This window comes from Lepidochelys kempii, chromosome 9, assembly GCF_965140285.1.
Source record: "Lepidochelys kempii isolate rLepKem1 chromosome 9, rLepKem1.hap1, whole genome shotgun sequence".
In the NCBI taxonomy this organism is placed as follows: Eukaryota; Metazoa; Chordata; order Testudines; family Cheloniidae; genus Lepidochelys; species Lepidochelys kempii.
In genome coordinates this window covers 31,742,196-31,762,250 of record NC_136388.1, presented here as the reverse complement: position 1 = coordinate 31,762,250, position 20,055 = coordinate 31,742,196, and the positions used below count along the sequence as shown (strand labels likewise).

The 20,055-nt window shown below is 42.0% G+C and overlaps 1 protein-coding gene across 1 annotated transcript in view; it reads right to left on the bottom strand.

The window, feature by feature from the left end:
* Nucleotides 1-20,055, bottom strand: part of SLC9A9 (solute carrier family 9 member A9) — a 325,848-nt gene that overhangs the window by 125,798 nt on the left and 179,995 nt on the right. Inside the window, exons 10-12 of the mRNA XM_073359753.1 lie at nt 19,360-19,473; nt 17,699-17,810; nt 6,419-6,572 (exon numbers count right to left, since the gene is read on the bottom strand). Coding sequence (XP_073215854.1) covers nt 6,419-6,572; nt 17,699-17,810; nt 19,360-19,473 — 380 coding nt within the window. The remainder of the gene's footprint in view (nt 1-6,418; nt 6,573-17,698; nt 17,811-19,359; nt 19,474-20,055) is intronic.

The following is a 20,055-nucleotide window of genomic DNA, read 5'->3' as shown; positions in this document are numbered from 1 at the left end:
GATGTTCATAAGATGGAATATTGCCATGCAGTGTAACATAAGGAAGAACTACATTTCTAAACTCTTTTAGCTGTGCCATTAGGTACAATTGCCTCCATGATGATTACATTGACTGGCGTGGATTCTTTTTAACATTGTATTTTAGGGCGTGGAAATGTTTAAATGATCAGAACAGCTTCTGTGATTGAAAGACGTGATTTCCCAAGCACTGAGCATCTTGGTTAGACCAAAAATCAGCCTTTATGTAAGCAGGCACAAGTCTTTCAATGTAGTTGCACTTGCTCACTTAAGGGTTGAATTTGACTGAAAGTTCTGGACATTGACAACGATGGAGGGGGCTCCTGGGACACACGCAAGCCTTTTGTTAACAGAGTTGGCCTTTGGTCCTGGTAAGGTTAGTGGATACCTGAGTATTCCCTCACCCCTTCCCACATCCACATTTTGCTCATCCATTTGCTACTATCCAAGGCTCCCAACCAACTCTCCACACTAGCCAAGGGACAATTTCTTCCCACCAGACTGTCAGACCAGCCAGTGAGTCCTAAGGGGGTACAACGTATAGCACTGGTTGCTCTTGGGATAGACATGGGGTGGTGAGGAGAATATGGAACTGACACATTTTGGGGGCGAAGGAAGTATATGGAATTCTTTTGCAGAAATTTTTATCACCTGGCTGACATTTTGCTGACTGAAGTGGAACATTTGAGGGAGCCCACATCAGTGACACACAGGTTGTTTTGACATAGATCAGACTATATATTTTGGCAATTTGGTGAAAAAATTGGAGGGCAGGGAAGGCACATGTAGTTGTAGACAAGAAGAAAATTATTTTGTAAGACTCATCTTTGGAAGTGCGTCATCTTCTTTCCTCCAAAGAAGGGAGTGACAGGCTATATTTACAGAAGACTGAACTCTAGTAAAACAAATATGATCAAAGTTCCCTATCTAGGGAGAGATGGATGACTTGCTAGATATCATTGAAACAGATTGCCTTTCACAGAGATTATTATTTATATAGCACCACTAATTTGCATGGCACTGTCAGATATACAAGAAGTCACGGTTGTTGCCCTGACAATTTTACAATGTAAATTAGACAGATAATCCAATAAAGAACCCAATAACCCAATAAATAATTACAACACACCATGGTGTGCCAGGGAGGGAAGAGATCAGAGCATACAATGGGAAGGGAGGACAGCTTTTGGAAGTACGTTATTTGTACAGTAAACAGACTGTTTTTGATAAATGTGAAACAAAATATTTTTGCTTATTTTTAATATCATCGGGTAAAGGATTATTGATTATTATTGTTTACCTGCACGTAGATTAGTTTCTATGCAACCTGTCTAAACTCAAGCACAACCTCTCTGTGACCTGGCTAGACTCAATCAGCCTGGGATAGGAAAGAGCTGAATCCCCTGAGCCACTGACTGGAGCAATGCTGCTAAGCTACTAGCCTGTCCCACTTGGCTATATGTGCACAGAGGAATATTTACATGGATAAGGATAAGATCTAATTCATCCAACTAACCTCAGTGATCATAGCTTAAATTCCCCAGGGGGGTAACTATTTAATCATTGTATAGATAAACCAGTTAAAGTTCAATAAATGTGAAATTGATTCAAAATATTCATTGGGCAGAGAAATCAGGCGCATCAAAACCACATTTTTCTTTAAATACAAAATTCCTACAGAACTCTCTCTCGTGGGCTATGACGTTGATGAAGTTAAGAAATTCAGTGGGAATTGTGTACCTACTCCTTTAAGCTCCTCTGAAAATCCCAGCCTTAGTTATTAGACTAAATTATTTTATTAATCAATCAATTTAGAAACACAGACTCAGATCCTCAAAAGTACTTAGGTACCTAATTCCCATTGAAATCAGGGGTCCTGGGCAGAAGCTATCTTTTCTGGACAGTTACTATCCCACTCCATCCCCCTTCCCCCCCAGCCCCTCCTGCTGGTAATAGCTCACCTTACCTGATCACTCTCGTTACAGTGTGTATGGTAACACCCATTGTTTCATGTTCTCTGTGTATATAAATCTCCCCACTGTATTTTCTACTGCATGCATCCGATGACGTGAGCTGTCGCTCATGAAAGCTTATGCTCAAATAAATTTGTTAGTCTCTAAGGTGCCACAAGTATTCCTTTTCTTTATCCAACTTCAGTGGTTCTGAAGTTTCATTAAGGAAAGGACAGTAGGTGAAAGAGCTAATGAGGGTGGGATGAGCAGGAAGATACTTACATTTACTTAAAATCTACTATCAGCCACTAACTTAGGATCCTGAAGACCCTTACTCTCATGGGTGGTCTTGACTGATGGGATCAGAACCATTGAAGTTAATGAGGCTGCTTATATCGGTAAGGGCACATGAGAAGCTGTGCTTGAATTTCCAAGAAACTAGATGAGGGCAGATATCTAGGGTTCTAAACTTGTCCTGGGAAATAGATGTGTAACCATTATATATTTTTTTCTCCTGATCTTAAGCAATGTTTCACTTCACAAGATTGAATCAGGATATTCCTGATCAGCCCCAGTTTTTGCTGCCACTTGCTTTAATTTGAGGTAGGGTTGTGTAACAACTGTTTTGAAACCGTAGCAAGTCTGATAAGGATGCCAGACACCTGAGGTGTATATCTAAATTGCAATGAACTTGGCTGACATTGTAGGAGATGAGAGATTAAACAAAACAAAGTATTGAGGAAATACAAAGCTCACATACTATATATGCATGCCAGGATTTTATGTTTATACAGTATATTTGTATGCTAGTCCTGATTTTGTCTGCAAGCTTTTTATCTATGCCTCTTTATTAAGGCTCCCATTTAGTTATCTTCAGCTGGTATTTTACAGCAACAGTCTGACATGAAGGTTTGTTAATCAGACATTACTCTGTAAACAAGCAAAGCATACACTATATATAGAATAAATGCTAAGCAACTGTGAATTACAAGACTATAACACCACTAAGGTTTTATCTGGTGACATTATAAGCTATGGCAGAGAGTCCTGAATGTATTATGAAATAACCAGAACTCAGAAATGGCATTAGGATCTCATTATTAAAAGTTGCTTTGCAAAAAAACAAAAATATCACTACATGATGGATATTACATTGTATCAAAAAATGTAAACATACTTTTCCCCACTTTCCTTTTCACCTCTTTTCTCTCACTACCCACCCACCCCTCCCTCTCATAGATATCCATCAACATGATGTCATTTAAAAACTCTCACAATAAAGGAGCAAACTCATTAAGTAACAAATCATTGGCTGAATGCTGCACAAATAAAGAAGGTGGAGGAGACGCATGAAGAATTTCTGGTAACTTTTGCAATTCACGGGGTAACCTCTACTCATGAATTACAGCAGTTGGCACAGCAGGCCTTAAGGTGGCTAAAGCTTGGTTACCTATGAAATGGGACACCCAGAATCAGTGGCTCCCCTTTGAAAATGTTGACCATAATATCTCACCTCTTGTTCTGCTACTGCTGCCAAACTATTTTCTAAGAGGGAGGCTGGAAGTAATCTGGACCCATCCCTGAACTTCTTAAATCTGCTTCCAAGGGCAGGAGTCCTTCTCATTTAGGACATGACTACAATTCAAGGTGGGCTGTGATTCCCAGCTCAAGATGACACACTCAAGCTAGCTTTCATCAAGCTAGTATGCTAAAAATAGACTGTAGTCACAGCAGTGCGAGCAGCGGGAGGGGCTAGTACCTTGAATACATAGTCATCCAAGATGCTAGGCATGTACTTGTAGTGGCTAGTCTACACTCACACAGCTACACTCTACTAAGGAAAATGAGACAACCCAGATCCACCAGTGGATAGTTAATTGCTCAAGTAGCTGGCTAACAGTTAATTAGGCAAGGAATATCTGGGCCTAATACAGGCTGATGAGGGCTCAGTCAGGAAGCCCCAGAGAAGAGGAAGCCACCTGAGGAGAGAGGATCCGTTGGGGTGGGGGGCTGGGTAGGAAGCTACTCCCAGTTGTGTCTCCCAGGAGAGCAGAGGTCATGGAGAGCAGGAACAGGCCTAAAGAGAAAGTGCTCCCAGGCAAGGGACCAGAGCAGCTCAAGAGAATAAAGTAAGCGAGGGGCCTTGGGAGCTACTAAGGGGTAACCTCTAGCTCAGCAGAGAGTGAAGCACTGGTCAGGGAAGACTGGCATCCAGCAGAATGCCCAGCACAGACCCAAATTCCAGGCAGGAGGGACGAGACATAAGACTGGTTAAGCCAGGGGTGGAGAGTTTCCAGTGCAGTAGCTAGCTGAAGCTTTTTGTGTTGGTCTTTTCTGTTAAATAAATAATAGAAAGGCCTGCTTGGACCTAGTTATACCCTGGGTGAGGGGAAGCTGAGGCAAGGGCTCACCTACAGCATGGTGCTTGATGACAGGGGACTCGCCAGGGAGACCTCCCTGCCCTTACACCAGCTCACCTTAGAATTAACCACAGAAGTGTTTGCTGGCATTTTATAGAAAAAAGAGACAACAGGAATTGAAAGACCTTGGATATTAAACCTCCTTACACAGAAGTGGTCACCACTGATCACTCTTCTTAAGAATAATTTAAAATTTTGCCTGTTCTACCTCATGGCAGAATGTACTTGCATCTCCCATAGCTCACAGATGTCTCTCTGTTTTTCCCTGTCAGAGCCTTGAGGAGTGCAACATAACCTCTGAGAAGGAATGCACTGTGCTTAGCAATCAGCTCATATATAGTCTCCCTCAATTTTGATGTCAAGGAATCAAAGGTGACCAGAGGGAATAGTTAGAGATATGTCATAATATGTACTGGGCTAAAGGCTGTCCTCAGCTACACCTGTGCAACCCCACTTAGTACTCCAGGATTGCATGAATGAAACTGAAGAGAGGATTTGATCCATCACGCTTAAGACATCCCATCTCTTGAAATGAGCTCCAAACAGAAATATCAAATGTCATAAACATACAGCTAAGGGTGGCCTAGAATTCCTCCTTACCTGTAAGGGGTTAAGAAGCTCAAATAACCTGGTTGGCACCTGACCAAATGTGGCACTTTCAAATGTGTGTGGGGGGAGGCTTTGTTTGTGCTCTGTGTTGTGAGTTTTCTGGGGAAGCAGAGAAGCATCAGGTCAGAAAACGCCTTCTCCTAAAATCATCCTAAAATGACTCTCAATATTGCAAAAAAAGTAAATAAGGCAAGGCACGTTAGTTTATCTTTTATTTTTACTTGTGAATTTTCCCTATGCTTACAGGGAGGTTTATCCCTGTTTTTTGTAACTTTAAAGTTTTGCCGAGAGGGGAATCCTGTGTGTTTTGAATCTGATTACCCTGTAAAGTTACCTTCCATCCTGAGTTTACAGAGGTGCTTCTTTTACTTTTTTCTCTTTATTATAAAGTTCTGTTTTTTAAGAATCTGATTTACCTATTTGGTTGGTATATTATTCTCAAGCCTCTCCAGGAAAGGGGGTGAAGGGGTGGGGGGGATATTTTAGGGAACAGGAACTCCAAGTGGTCCTTTTCCTGAATCTTTGTCTAACTCACTTGATGGTGGCCCATCCAAGGACAAGGAAGGATTTGTGCCTTGGGGAAGTTTTAACCTAAGCTGGTAGAAATAAGCATAGGGGGTCTTTCATGCGGGTCCCCACATCTGTACTCTAGAGTTCAGAGTGGGGAGGGAACCTTGACAGCAAATATGATGTACCCATTATACTAAATGCTCATTAGCATTCAATCAAAGCGCATATCACATTTCTGACTAAATATCACTTCTTTTGCAATTAGAAATTAAACAAAATTAAATAAATAAAATTATAATTTCCTTCTTCCTGATGTTGACATAAGAGTCTGTGTGTATATATGTGTGCACAGTTCCAAGAGATTCTGCCATTGTCCCTTGACAACCTGGGTGAGCGCATTTCTTGCATACATTTTGCTATCTGCCTGTCTGTGTCACTAGTATAGCTGTGCAATAGTTTCCAGGAAGGGGTTTTGATAAGCATTGAAGTTACGTGTAGCATTTTTGTGAACAAGTTTTTGATTAGGGCAGGAACTGTTTTTGTATCTATATCTTTTAATCTTGTATAGTGCCAAGCACACTTTGTCAGCATTTAATGATAATAGTGAGTTTAAAGAACAGTAGAGAAACACACCTTTAAGAATCAGAGATGGGCTTGAATTAGACATTTGGACAAACTCCCCCACCCCAAGCATTTTGCCCCTTGTGCCTTGGACCTATCCCTATCAGATGGATCTGAAGGAGAACACTTATCCATACCCTGTTGAAGTTTGGAGACTTTCAGAGCCAGATCCAAGCTTTATGGCTTGTAACCATCTCTACTGAGAACAATGAGTATTGAAAAGTTCAGGGGTTGGCCAGAGCCATTCTATTATTTTACGGTATTAAATAATTGTCAGATAACACTAACCTGATTTGAAGCCATGTGAGCATCGCCGTGGTGCCCCCACCAAAAACCCAGACTGTGAAAAACACAATAAGCAATGTTGTAGTAAACATCATTTGTTTGGGTTGAGATTCTGTGTCCCGAATAGCCAGTGCAAACGCTATTGCACCACGTAAACCTGGGAGAGAAAAGAGACATGCATGGCAACTTAATATGCTTGGACATAAAACTATTTCACTCTTTCCAGCCCCAGTCCTATTCCTTGTGAAAAACCTAAACAAATGGGCCTAAATAGCAATGGGGGAGAAACAGAATGCTCATCTCCTCCATGGCTGCTACAATAGCTTCCACCATACCAGTGTCTTCTGTCCAAATAAGGACATCTGGCCTGAAGATTCATGTTGCTACAGGGAATGAAATGTTGCTGCCTCCAGCAATGGCATTGGAATAATTTGAATGGTGGGGGTGCTGGAAGCCATTGAACAAAACTGTCAACCCTGTATCTGATGGAAACCACTTCAAGCCAGGGGTGCTGCTGCACGCCCAGTACCCCTCGTTTCAGCACCCTGGCTTCCTTGGACTCTACTGAACTTACCTGGGCTGGAGAATTTAGTCTGTGTTCATGTCTATAATGCAACTATTTGTAAAGCAAATTTCTGCAAACATGTCAAAGTAACTAGTCCTCACTGAGAAATTAGATATTGGGAAATCTCTGTTCAAATTAAAAAATAAAAGGAAAAAAGGAGAAAAGAAAAGGGGAGCCCTCCCACCATTTGAAATTTCTCAAGTGATAAAAAACATTTTTTGACTATGGCCTCATATTTCAAACAAAAAAGCAGACATTTTATATATTAAAGTCGCACACACTACAAATAGTCAGACTATGAGCCTTCCAGTAACTGACACTAAATCACATTTAATTGATGTGACGGTATTTGACTCACACACAATCAGCTTTGCAGAATTTCACAATGAAACCATCCTGATATTTACAGACTAATCAGACATTTGTTTTATATCCATATAGTTCTTTATGTCAGGAATAATCTCCAACAGCCAGACTCTGACACCCTTATTCATGTTAAGTAGCACCATAATCCTTTGGGTAGTCTCATTGATGGAATTAAGTAGGAGTTAACATGAATGAGGATATCAGAATGTGGTCCATTAGGACATTCCTTGTTTGTGGCCAAGTGAAATATAATCATTTAAAAAATCATTTTTGTGCTAAGAACAAGCACAAGAAATAAAGACTAATAAGTAGTTTTTAGAGAGAGGTTTAAATGCCTGCTATAGAAGATGCACAATAAATGCAGTTTTAAAACTATTATATAGCATGGCATTTGAAATGTTACAATAAATGTAAAATGTATCCACCTACAGAGACTGAATCAATAGCAAAAGATACAAATGGGGGGAAACAGCTAACTTTGAGTTTAAAAAAGCCCCCTAGGGTTGTAATAAGCAAACAAAAAGGACCTGATAGTATGATATATTACAAGACAAAAAAACAAAAACTAAAGCACTATTTGTGGGGCATAATAGAAATATTTTGAACTTCCCTAATGCTTTCCTTTTATCTTAAAAAAAAATCTTTATTAGTTTTTCAAGAGAAACACAAAAATCAATGCAAAGAGAACATTTAAATGAATATAACAATTCTTATGAAGGGCACAAAGCATTTTGCAAATATTAACAAATTAAGCCTCATATCAATCACCCTCGCAAGGTGGGTAAGGATTATATGGGGAACATTTCACCCACTGCAGAAATGTAATCATCTTTGGAGTAGAACGTGGCAGCCGTTTAACAGCGCAAGCAACAGTGTGCAACATTTTGTACAACAAATGAAGGATTCTGTATCCAATCAAAAGCAGAAGCATCACACGTACAAGCAAAACGGAATAATCTCAATTGAAATTTGTCAGTGACACCAGATTTAACATCTCTGGAGCTTGGGAGTGCTTGTTCTTACTTTTTAATCTACCCTATACACCATATTTGGGTGTTGGTTTATTATTGACTCACTGGGAAGAGTGTCACCAACTGAACACCAACACAAAAGACCTCATGTAAAACTAGGGAGCTGATAGTGCTGCTCTCCATGGCCCTGGTGCCACAGCACATGGAATATTTATGCAGATCTGGTTCCCTTAGTTTAGGAGGGGGATGGAGGAAGGGAGGGAAGAGTGAGCTCCTTTTGGAGTGGGGGGTGGGAAGAAGGGAAGAGCTAGCTCCTGTCAGACCTGGGGTGGGGAGGCACAGAACATGTCCCCCTAAAAGGGATCAACGTTAAATTTCTGCACACGCTCCTGGTCGGCCCAATTAGTAAGTTAGGAAGTCTATGGGAAACCTAAGATGCTCCAAAGCTTTGCAGAACAGAGGGAGGGTGTGTGTGTGTGTGTGTGTGTGTGCGCACGCACATACGTAAATGTGTGCACATGAGTAAGAGAGAGAGTGTGCGAGAAAGGTGAATCTATGGTCTATATTTGGAAAGTGGGGTCTCTGACTTACAGCAGAAAAGTTGACAAAGAAGGTGCAGTACAGTGGGATTTTCAGTACATATACTATGGGGAAATGGGCTAGACTAGGGCATTTTGCCTCCTAGTGGAACAATGGATAGGGGAAAGTTGCTGTTTCTGGTCTGAGTATGGAAAACAAGATGTGATATGTTATGGTTGTGTGATGGGGTGTTCACCCCACACTAGCACAAAAGGGTCAATGCGGCTCAGAAGGGATTAATTGATCAGTTAGACCATACCTAGAGGAGAATTAGGCTTGATAAAGCAATCCCTGATTAAGGATGGAGCCCAGCTGAGCAGAAGCAGGTCTAGCTCACATAAAGCCATGCAGCGAGGGCAGGAGGCGGCTGCAGTTTCTCACTGGGCTTAGAGAGGGAAAAAGAGAAAACCCAGAGGGAAAGTAGATCTCTGTGAGCCTGCCCCTGAGGGATGGGCATACCCAGAGAGATGGTGGAGTTGGAAACAGCTCAGGGAAATAACAGCAAGGCTTAGGACAGTGCAGAGTTGGCCATGGATTCAAGAGTCCCTGAACTGGAATCTGGAGTAGTGGGCAGACCTGTGTTCCTCCTGCCACTGGGAAAGTGGCACAGTCTTAGCAATGAACTAGAAGACTGCCTGAGACAGTTTGTATGGAGAAACTTTGATACCCCAGAAAGGGGAAAACTATAGTGACCTGGACGGAGGGCCAACCCATGAAGAAGGAGCAACCAAGTCCAGAGAATCAGAGAGAGAAGCACGCAAAGGGTGAACAACAGTAAGAGGAGCCTGGTCGAGAGTTAATCCTCAAGTGAGCCGCAAAGAAATGCCTGCCCCCAGCGGTGAGTAGAGAACCTTGTGACAGGTGCTCTGATCAAGGAGCACAGATGAGACAAAGGAGGGTCAAGTCACGGGTCTGGATATGAAGGGTAAGATGCTTAGCATAATGAATGGGTGGGTGAGCAGGAGAATAATCTATGATTGGTTCTATGAGCTGTATGCAGCATATGCATGCTGCTTTGTGGGAATTTGTAGCCCAGACTGGTTACAATCTTAGGGGAGTGGTTTAAGAGGGATTTGAGGCCAGATAGGGATATAGGAATAGAGTTAAAGATGTTTATATACAGTGGCATATCTGACCTGTATACATTTAGTTCAGAGATTTCATGAACTGTGAGTATAGCAACCTTAAATATTGCAATGTTTTTTGCTGTTAAATTTTATCAAGTCTGTAATCAAGCTATAATGATTATGACTGATTAGTATGTGGCGCCTGGCCATGTCAGGCAACTTAGATTATGTGGTCATGGAAGAAGGAATGAGAGGTCAGAGAAGTAGGAAGAAAATCTGAACTTTGTCTCCCCGAGGAAATTTAGGGTGAGACTTTTGAAAGTACTCTCGGTGGACCTCACTTTGCTCCTATTGCAGTCAAAGGTAAATCCCTCACTGACATCAGTGAGCAATTAGGCCAATACTGAGCACTTTTGAAAATCCCAGGGTCAACCTTGGATAACAATGATGATCTCAGCAATGGATGTAGATGATGGTTTAACTCCCTGAGTAGGCAGGAGCAGAGTGTGTTCAGTACTGCTTCAGAAACTCTGGTGGAACCTTGCTCATAACATGTTTCTGTCCACAAACAGCTTGTGTACTAACTCCTAGGGAGAAGTCAGTAATGGGACTAAAAGTCATATTTCCTGTAATAGCTGCAATTCTTCAGCTAAAAGAACAGCTATTGTTTAGTTAAGGACAACAGCTTTTTAAATGTTATTCCAGTATTTTAGCTACTTTGGTTTGCTTCTCCAGAAGTCTAATTAGCACTTATGGCTGCTCTGCCTGGGGCCACAGGTAGTGATTGATCCCCGATCACTCTGCTGTCAACTCCGGAACTCCACCAGGGCGAGAGGCGGAAGTGGCGTCGCTGGGGGAGCGGCAGCCGTCGATCCCACGCCGCGAGGATGCAAAGTAAGTGATTCTAAGTCGATCTAAGATACATGGACTTCAGCTATGCTATTCTCGTAGCTGAAGTTGCGTATCTTAGGTCAATTTTTCCCTACTCCCCCTCAGTGTAGACCAGGCCAGAGGAATGAAAGCTTCTTTGTCTATCAGTTAAGAGCCAGTCAGAGATGCACTGAGTTATTTGTTCTGTACCTTGGTGAAAGCTTTCACAGCTGTGTGTATTGCTGCACTCTAGAAACAAATCTTTTCAAGCAACTTCCATTTAGAAAACACTCCAGCAATTCAAATGATTTAGGCCATGTCTACGCTAGCACGTATGTTGGAAAAACTTTTGCCAAGACACTTTTCTTTTTGTACGAAGAAACTTAATACTTAACAGTCAGAATTAAATCATTTAAGACACACACACACAGTTTATTGAAAGAAGGATCTCTCAGCTCCCTTCTAGATGGTTTTACTTCTCACAACTCAAACATTCAAGGGGCTGTATCACCCCCTCCCTGTGATAAAGCTCAGTGGAAGGAACTCTCGAAGGAACCCTTTGCTGAGCGATTCCCCCTCATCAACACTTAGGGATTTGGGATACACCATATTGACAACTGCTCCACATTTGTTGTTTCCTGGCACCCCTGCTGTCCCCTCTGGCAGCAGGACTCCGCTGCAACACAGCTACCACTACTTGGGTGGGTCTGTATAGCTGGAGACTTTGTTTAAAAAGGGATCCTACAGCAGGGGAGGGGCTCCAAGGAAAACCTGTAATAGCTTTTCTACGTAAGCTCCATGGGGCTGAAGGATGACGTGTGTCCAACTTGCCCCACCCCACCCAGTCCCTGCACACACCTCATATGACCTTCACACCCACAGAGAGCCCTGTGTGGGGCCCAGAGGAACAGGCTGCAGGGCTGCCTAGCTCTCTCATGTATGGAATGAGGGGAATTCACCTGACAAGACGACATTCTGTATGTACTTCTGGGGGTCTCAATCTCACACACTATTAGTTTTTTCACTCATTGCCCAATTTTCTCCCACCTATCAACCACTTCTTTAGAAATCTGGGGGAACACTTCCCTCCCACTAGCGTCTACAGAAGTTCACTTTAATACTGGGTGCATATGTGTATATATGCCAACTTGTGTACACACTTTTTTCTTTTTCTTCTGTGTGTTGTCTTTCACGCTCAGCCCTACTGATACTTCCTGCCCTCTGCCAATTACATCATTAGTGCAGTAGCTGGGCTGCCCTGGCTTTGCAGCAGATGTCCTACAAGCCTCCCACTGGTAAACAGGACAGGGCAAAACAGAAAAGCACAGCTGAAGACCAATAGAGATATTGGAAAAAGACAGGTGGCTACAACTCAGTCACATACTAACTGGGCACATGTTTTGTTTAAAACTCAAGTAGTGCCTGTGTGACCCAGGGACCTTTTGGTGACAACTTGCATAAGACACAGAATGTGTATAGGGTTTTACGGGGAACTGGGTCATATCTGCATAGCAGTTCACCAAAGGATAGCATGCAAGGTCTCTACCCAGAGCAAGTAGCCCGCTTGTCATTGTAATCATTGCAAAATGTATGTACAGATAATATTTAAGGAGTTAGATATCTATGCTAAAATTATGTTCTTAAGGTCTTGGAATTAAGACAGGTTATCACCTGAAAGAGATTCTTCCAAGATAACAGACACGTATCTCCTTGTCTGGTCATTTGTGTACTGTACGCCTATTCATAGACTGAGACACAAAAAAAAGAGTAGAGATTGACAGGATTAAGCAAACAGCATGGGGTGTTCTGTTTAGGAATAAAGACAAAGGACGGGACTGGTAAATCTAGGGAGGCAAAGAAACACACAGGATCTTTCACGCAAGAGGCAAGCTGACAGCATGTCTATCTCACGAAAGGAGGCCACAGCCAAACCTGGCCACAGCACTGCCAGGATTTTGGGTGACTATTACTCTATGAGGCATGAGAGTATCTAGATATTAAAGTCTAGGCTCTAGAATGCACGTTATGATTCTATTTCATATGTAACCATTTGTTTCCAACACTTCTACTTGCTATTGAAACTATGCTTTGTTAAACATATTTGTTTTCACTATAAACATATCTAAGTGCTGGGCGTTAAGCAGAGTGGTGATGTGTGGTGGAATTGGTTAGGTGGCATGTCCTGTTTCTCTGGAAGCAGCAAATCTGTGAATACTGAGAGTGTCCAGTGGACTAGGGGCTGGACACTGCAGGGAGATGCTTGGCAGGATCAAGGGTTGGACTGTGACAATTGCTAAACTGTTTAAAAACAAACAAAAACCAGCAAGGCCTAGAGGGAAGTGTTTGTGTTGTCCGTGGCCAGTGGAGTTGGGGAGCTGACCCCCAGTAGGCATGGATAAGGCTTCCTCATGCTAAGGGCATGTGGTAGCAAGGTGCCTCACAATCCTGGATAGTCCTGGAAAGCATCACCCCTGGATGATTCCAATGCCAATGCCACCCTCAGAGCACTGGGTTGAAGGCATCAGAAATGGACATCAGGAACACATCAGACCTGACCTCCACTCTCTATACTGGCTTCCCATGAATACTGAATCCAGTTCAAGGTCTTAGTCCTTACCTTCACAGCGCTCCATGGCCCAGGCCCAGGATATCTAAAAGACCATCTAAAGCTCCTGGACAAAGACTGGGGTGACAACTACACTCCTCTGGCACAATGAAACCCTCGACAACAAGAAGGCTAGTCTGTGCAAGGGACAGAACTTTTTGGGGAACAGTCCAAGGTTGTGGAATGAACTCCTACAGGAACTAAGGACTATCATAAACCTTACAACTTTGCACTTCAAGTGCAAGGCACATTTCATAGAATCATAGAATATCAGGGTTGGAAGGGACCTCAGGAGGTCATCTATCCAACCCCCTGCTCAAAGCAAGACCAATCCCCAATTAAATCATCCCAGCCAGGGCTTTGTCAAGCCTGACCTTAAACTTCTAAGGAAGGAGATTTCACCACCTCCCTAGGTAATGCATTCCAGTGTTTCACCACCCTCCTAGTGAAAAAGTTTTTCCTAATATCCAACCTAAACCTCCTCCACTGCAACTTGAGACCATTACTCCTTGTCCTGTCCTCTTCTACCACTGAGAATAGTCTAGAACCATCCTCTCCGGAACCACCTCTCAGGTAGTTGAAAGCAGCTATCAAATCCCCCCTCATTCTTCTCTTCTGCAGACTAAACAATCCCAGTTCCCTCAGCCTCTCCTCATAAGTCATGTGTTCCAGACCGCTAATTTTTGTTGCCCTTCGCCGGACTCTCTCCAATTTATCCACATCCTTCTTGTAGTGTGGGGCCCAAAACTGGACACAGTACTCCAGATGAGGCCTCACCAATGTCGAATAGAGGGGAAGGATCACGTCCCTCGATCTGCTCGCTATGCCCCTACTTATACACCCCAAAATGCCATTGGCCTTCTTGGCAACAAGGGCACACTGCTGACTCATATCCAGCTTCTCGTCCACTGTCACTCCTAGGTCCTTTTCCGCAGAACTGCTGCCTAGCCATTCGGTCCCTAGTCTGTAGCTGTGCATTGGGTTCTTCCGTCCTAAGTGCAGGACCCTGCACTTATCCTTATTGAACCTCAGATTTCTTTTGGCCCAATCCTCCAATTTGTCTAGGTCCCCACTATCCCTGCCCTCCAGCGTATCTACCACTCCTCCCAGTTTAGTATCATCCGCAAATTTGCTGAGAGTGCAATCCACACCATCCTCCAGATCATTTATGAAGATATTGAACAAAATTTCTTGGACTTTGCCTTCTCTAATATAAACACATAGCAATAGGGGTCTGCGTGGGTGTGTGTAAATAAGTAAAAGATACACCCTAGCAAAACAAGACGCACCTCTGGGGAGCAGGTTAGAAAACAAACACTATGAGACAGATGTGCAACCACATGGCTTCATACACTACCAGAAGGTGCTCAGATATTATGGTGATGAGCAGGGTATAGAAACCTAAATAGAATAGGATAGTCCTACTGGAATTAAGGGGAAATCAATGGGAATACTTCAGGAATACCTCACTCTGCAATGTGAGTAAGGATGGCAGATCAAGACTTATGATTTGATGTAAAGTTTGCAAGTCCTGGTGCTCTAAGCCCCTAAAGGGCCATGTAATAGGGTATTTGGTGGGCTGGATGTAGTAGTGGTTAGTGCCCACCCAGTAGTGGGGGTGGTGGTAGGGAAGTCCAGGCCCACCTTCTCCACCAGGCTCCAACCCAGGGTCCTAGGAGGATCAGCAGCATTTGACCTCCAAGTGGCCCTCTGAGTTACCCTCCATGGGTCACTTCCTATCACTGTTTTCCTCACTCAGTTTCTGGCCCCAGACAAGGTAAAAGAAAAATAAACCAAACTGTCAACCCCAACCAGGCTCATCATATAGTCCTATTCCCTCAGAGAGGCTTCTTCAACCCATCTGCCAGGAGCCTTCAGGGTAGGTCTGTCCTCCTCAGCCTCTCCCTTCTGAGCTGGGTTGCTCCCTTTTCAACCCTGCCCAGTTGGAACATGCTCTGCAGGACTGGAGGAAGGGGCTAGCTGGCCCCAGTACTGTTTAACTTCTTCCAGCCTAGTGTGGGGTTTGTATACTCCATCGTAGGCCATGATAAACTCTGGATGAATTTCGTGGTAAGTGTGTGTATACCCAAAAAAACCACTCATCAAAAAGGTCTCCAAGTATCTATCCATCCTTTGGTTTATGAGGCTTTGCAGAATTCATTACAGTTCCTCTCATGAGCTTCTTGATTTTAATTGAGAAGAGCCAAAAATTAAGTTTAGTTCTATATACCGTCAATTGCAATCACTGGAGGAGGTCTGAAGACCTTTTACCTAGAAAATGTATCTGTACCTTTGAGGCCAAACTCTACCCTGGTTTAGTGGACTTAGAAATGTGCTTGTCTTTCTTGAAATCATCATTTTCTCTGTATATAGCTGTACTCAGTATATACTGTTTATTCTGTATGTGAAGACACTAGGTGACTGGGCTATAGTTGTTAACACACACCGGGGTACAATTATATTGGAAACCCGCATGCCTTGAGAATGTTGTGATGCATGAAGCTTAAGGCAGTGTGAGAAGCATGTGAGAAGTGCAGTTAATCAGTGTTACTGCCCTACTTGCAATATGTCATTTGCTTTTATGAAAACATTTTTATCTTAATGAAAAAATATTTTAATGTAAAGACATTTAAGAATTCGCATTCTGATTGTTTTTGAAATAAAGTACTACATATATCGGGAGCTTTAAATATTGGCATTTTCAGTTCTCTGACAGATATTAGTTGAAAAGTGAAACCGAATGCACAAGTGAGAGTTCTCACTCTCAGTTGTTGGCTGCAGATGACCTTTCCACTTCTGGTTCTGTGGAATGTGAGATTAGATTGGACAAAATAAGAAAAGTGAAAGATGAAGAAAAAGTTATTCTAAAATCCTTCAATCCATACTCTGCTTTCAAAGAAAAATCAAGGGGAAAATGGGATCCAAAAGCCAGAAGTAGAAATTTACAAGAACCAAGGGAATACATGGGTCAGGAGATTGGTAATTAACCAGATATGGAGACTTTCATCTCTATATTGCTGAAATGAATCCAGCTCAGGATGCTAGCTAACAGAAACTGTTACCATATAATTGCCACATAGCTGTCTATTTGAAATGAACAGGAGGTCTGAAATCCAGTTCCTAATGGATAAGTGTCTACATCACAATCGGCCCTTCCCCCGCATCCACCGGGCATTAATTGGCAATATCATTGGTAGTTTTAGTGAAGAGGATGAGTGGGCGTGGAAATGAACTAACATCTCTCCCCTAAAGGCACGGTTCTTTCAAGTCAGAAATGAGACCAATTGATGGAGAAGTATGGGGAAGCATGTATTGTAGCTTTGGAAGAACGCTTCAGAAACTTGCCTGGGGTATAGTTCCACGCTGGAAAGCAACTTTGCAAAAATGGCACTGTGTGTTCCATATTCATCTCTCTCAAAGGTCAAATGAGCTCATTTAACAAGTGAAAAATGTTGTGGTTTTTTTGGGGGGGGGGTTCTACCAGCCAATCCTACAAACCTTCCCTGCAATCAGAGAGTCAAGCTGAGATATTTCTGCATCATGTATGTCTAGGAATAAAGAGATTGCAGTTGGGATTTAATAATTCTGTGCATGATGCACAAATCAGAATAGAATTCAGCACCCTCTCCAGATCTGCTTTGGTTCTGCAGTACTAACAGCTGTTAAAATCACTACAACTTTAGGTTAGTAAGTAAAGCAGTCAGCTATTAGACTGAATCCATAGAAGGAGCAGGCCTATTGAATAAAAAGCTGTTATTTTTACAGTCACTTTTCAGAGTAAAAATGATCTTTAAGTTAGGGAGAGTGGTGGGAGATCACATGATTGGTGAGTGGGTATCTATGAAGAATACCACCCTCTCTCAGAAAGAGACAGTACAGGAAATTAATTTCCTTGCGTGTAACATAAGCATACTACCAGGAGTAGTTTGGGTGCCTAACACTGGAATAAAATATTCCCAAAATAGGAAAGGATGTTGCGAGATGGAGATGGACAATGAGTTTTGAAATGGGTAACCTAAGTAATGGGTTTCCTACATTATTTTGCTTCATAGGTAACTAAAATAATTAATACACATTTACACACAAGCACCTAAATGATCATGGAACTATTCAAAGTCTGTCATTGACTTCAATGGGCTTTGGCTCAGCCTGCACGTGCGTATTTAGACCTTTTGTCTTCTTGCCAGAAAATAACTTTCTCTGCCTTTATTCTAGGTCAGGTGTTAGAAAACGTAGATACAAAAGTATAGTGGCACTTACCTGAAAACATCATCATGTGTTGAAAGTTCCTGGGAATCTTTTGTTTTCGACCCAAATTCAGAATGAAAGAAAGTGGGTATATGTTGCATGCTCTTGCTATGAAAATTGCCACCTATAAGGTTAAATGTGAGATGCTGAGGAAAATGGCCATGGGGAAACAGGAAAACTGAGCTAATAAACTTTCTCCAGGTGAATATCTTGAACATGAAGTTAGAATAAACACACTATTAAATGATTGTTGAGCATAATTCATAATTTCAGATTTTAGCTATCCAGCCACAATCTTGCCAGTTTCATTATAGACCCATTTAGGGGCAGAGTTTGGCTCTCTTCAACCATCTTAGTTTTGAGCTCCTTATCCTGTACATCACTTCACTCACTGTTCATTGACTCATCACATGACTACATCTTCAACCCTTCAGTAAAATGCACACCATAAATTATTCCAATGGAAATGGCATTATCTCCTTCAATGGCAATTTAGGAAGGCTAGATGTATTTTTGGACATGATTACCGTCTTCTTTCCTCACAATTCGTGTGGGGCATATCTTTATCTTCATGTCTTTCCTTTTTTTTTTCCTTGTGTAGACTTTAGAAAGGGATTTTTATTTTATCCCTCTGTGTATCTAGTACAAAAAGTTTCCTGAATAGATATTTTAGAAAAATCAGGAGAAAAAAATCACAACTAATTCTATATGGAAACCTTGCTCCTAAGGAGGTTCCTCCCTACCCTCACCTTGTAAATCCTAGGGCTCAATTATGGCTGTAAGCCTGAGACATGTTGTGGATGAAAGAGGAGGTGATGCACCTGAGTGTCTGGAAGCATTATGCCTGCAGAGTCCAGGAGCAGGCACAGTGCTGTTAGGGGTTTGGGAGAGCACACACAGCAGTTACTACACTTGTAGATCACATAGCCCCTGTATGTCTGTCTAGCATAGCCTTGAACCAGCTTGTTGGCTGGTTCATGGGTCATGGTCCCTTTGCTGCTGTCAGCTCTAGCAGTCCTCCATTGCTTAGGTTAGGGACAGTCATATTATATTTGCCTCTGTGTAGTTATGGGGGTACCAGGCTCCTTGAGTCCTTTCTGCCCTCTAAAATAACCTGTACTAGGGGAGCCATAAATTGGGTTTTAATATCAATTTGGAAGTTACATCTAAAAGTAAATGCAAGCAAGCAAGCAGTAAAGTCCCTGTTTGTGAAGCTAGTGCAATTCATCAAAAAATAACAAGCAAAGGGCTTTTGTTTGGGGAGGGCAGGGGGAAGGAGTCATTGTATGGCATTCCAGACTGATACGTGGCACTGAGGAAACATGAAAGAACTAAGGGCAAAACCTCCATGTCTCGGCCTATATGACATCAACATCAGTGGGAGTTCCATGTATATAAAAAGAATGTAAGAAATGAGAGATTTGCCTTAAGCTTTGCACATTGCAACAGGTCTGCAAAATGTTACGGTTCATGCCAACAAATCATCTCTTTAGGTCCATTAAGTGAGTTACTGAAATGTACATATTAAAACAAAGCCAAATGCCTGCCTTCCTCTTCAATTTGAACCCTACAAAGAATTTATTTTTAGCATTTTAAAAAGACTTTTGTTTACTTGATTTTAATTTTTTTCACCCCAAACAGTCATTTTTGAAGATACTTAAAGCAAAGGATACAAATGCCCCAAATATAAAGAGAGCATTAAATATATGATTTTGGAATGTGAATAATGCAAGCCCCATGTAACAGAAGATGACATTCTCAGCCAAGAAATTCATGAACTCGAACAACTGAAACAAAGAGAAACAAAAACCATTATTATGACTCATGTCTGTAACTGGCTGGTGTTTGTCACATAGTCCACATTAACTTGGAAAACAGGCACATTAGATTACAGGGACATTGACAACTTGAAATCCAGTCTTTCCGAAGAGTTTCACTAAACTATAAAAATAGTTTGTTACTACACTATTTGCTGAGTTTCCGTGGCAATGGTTGTGGTTTTACAATGACCTTTTCTTGTATTTTTACATGTTTTCCTCCCCTTCATTGCCGTATGAAAGTCCCACGCAAACAGGGAAAAACTGGCTAACTAAAGTCTCAGTCCAACTTCACTGAAGGCAATGGAAGCATGACACTTCATTTTACACTAGCTTCAATGGGAAGTGAATTGGGTCCTTGATAATACAAGGGAATACAGTGAAACTGACTATGCATAAAGTACAGTCAAATGTGTGCATGCACACACCCCCAGAGAACTTTCCTCCTAATCTTGTTCAGTTACAGCAATCATAGGCATTACTTGTGGCAATATGATTTCAGACAGAAGTGTGATTTTTAAGAAGATGAACTAAAAAAAAAAATCTATGATA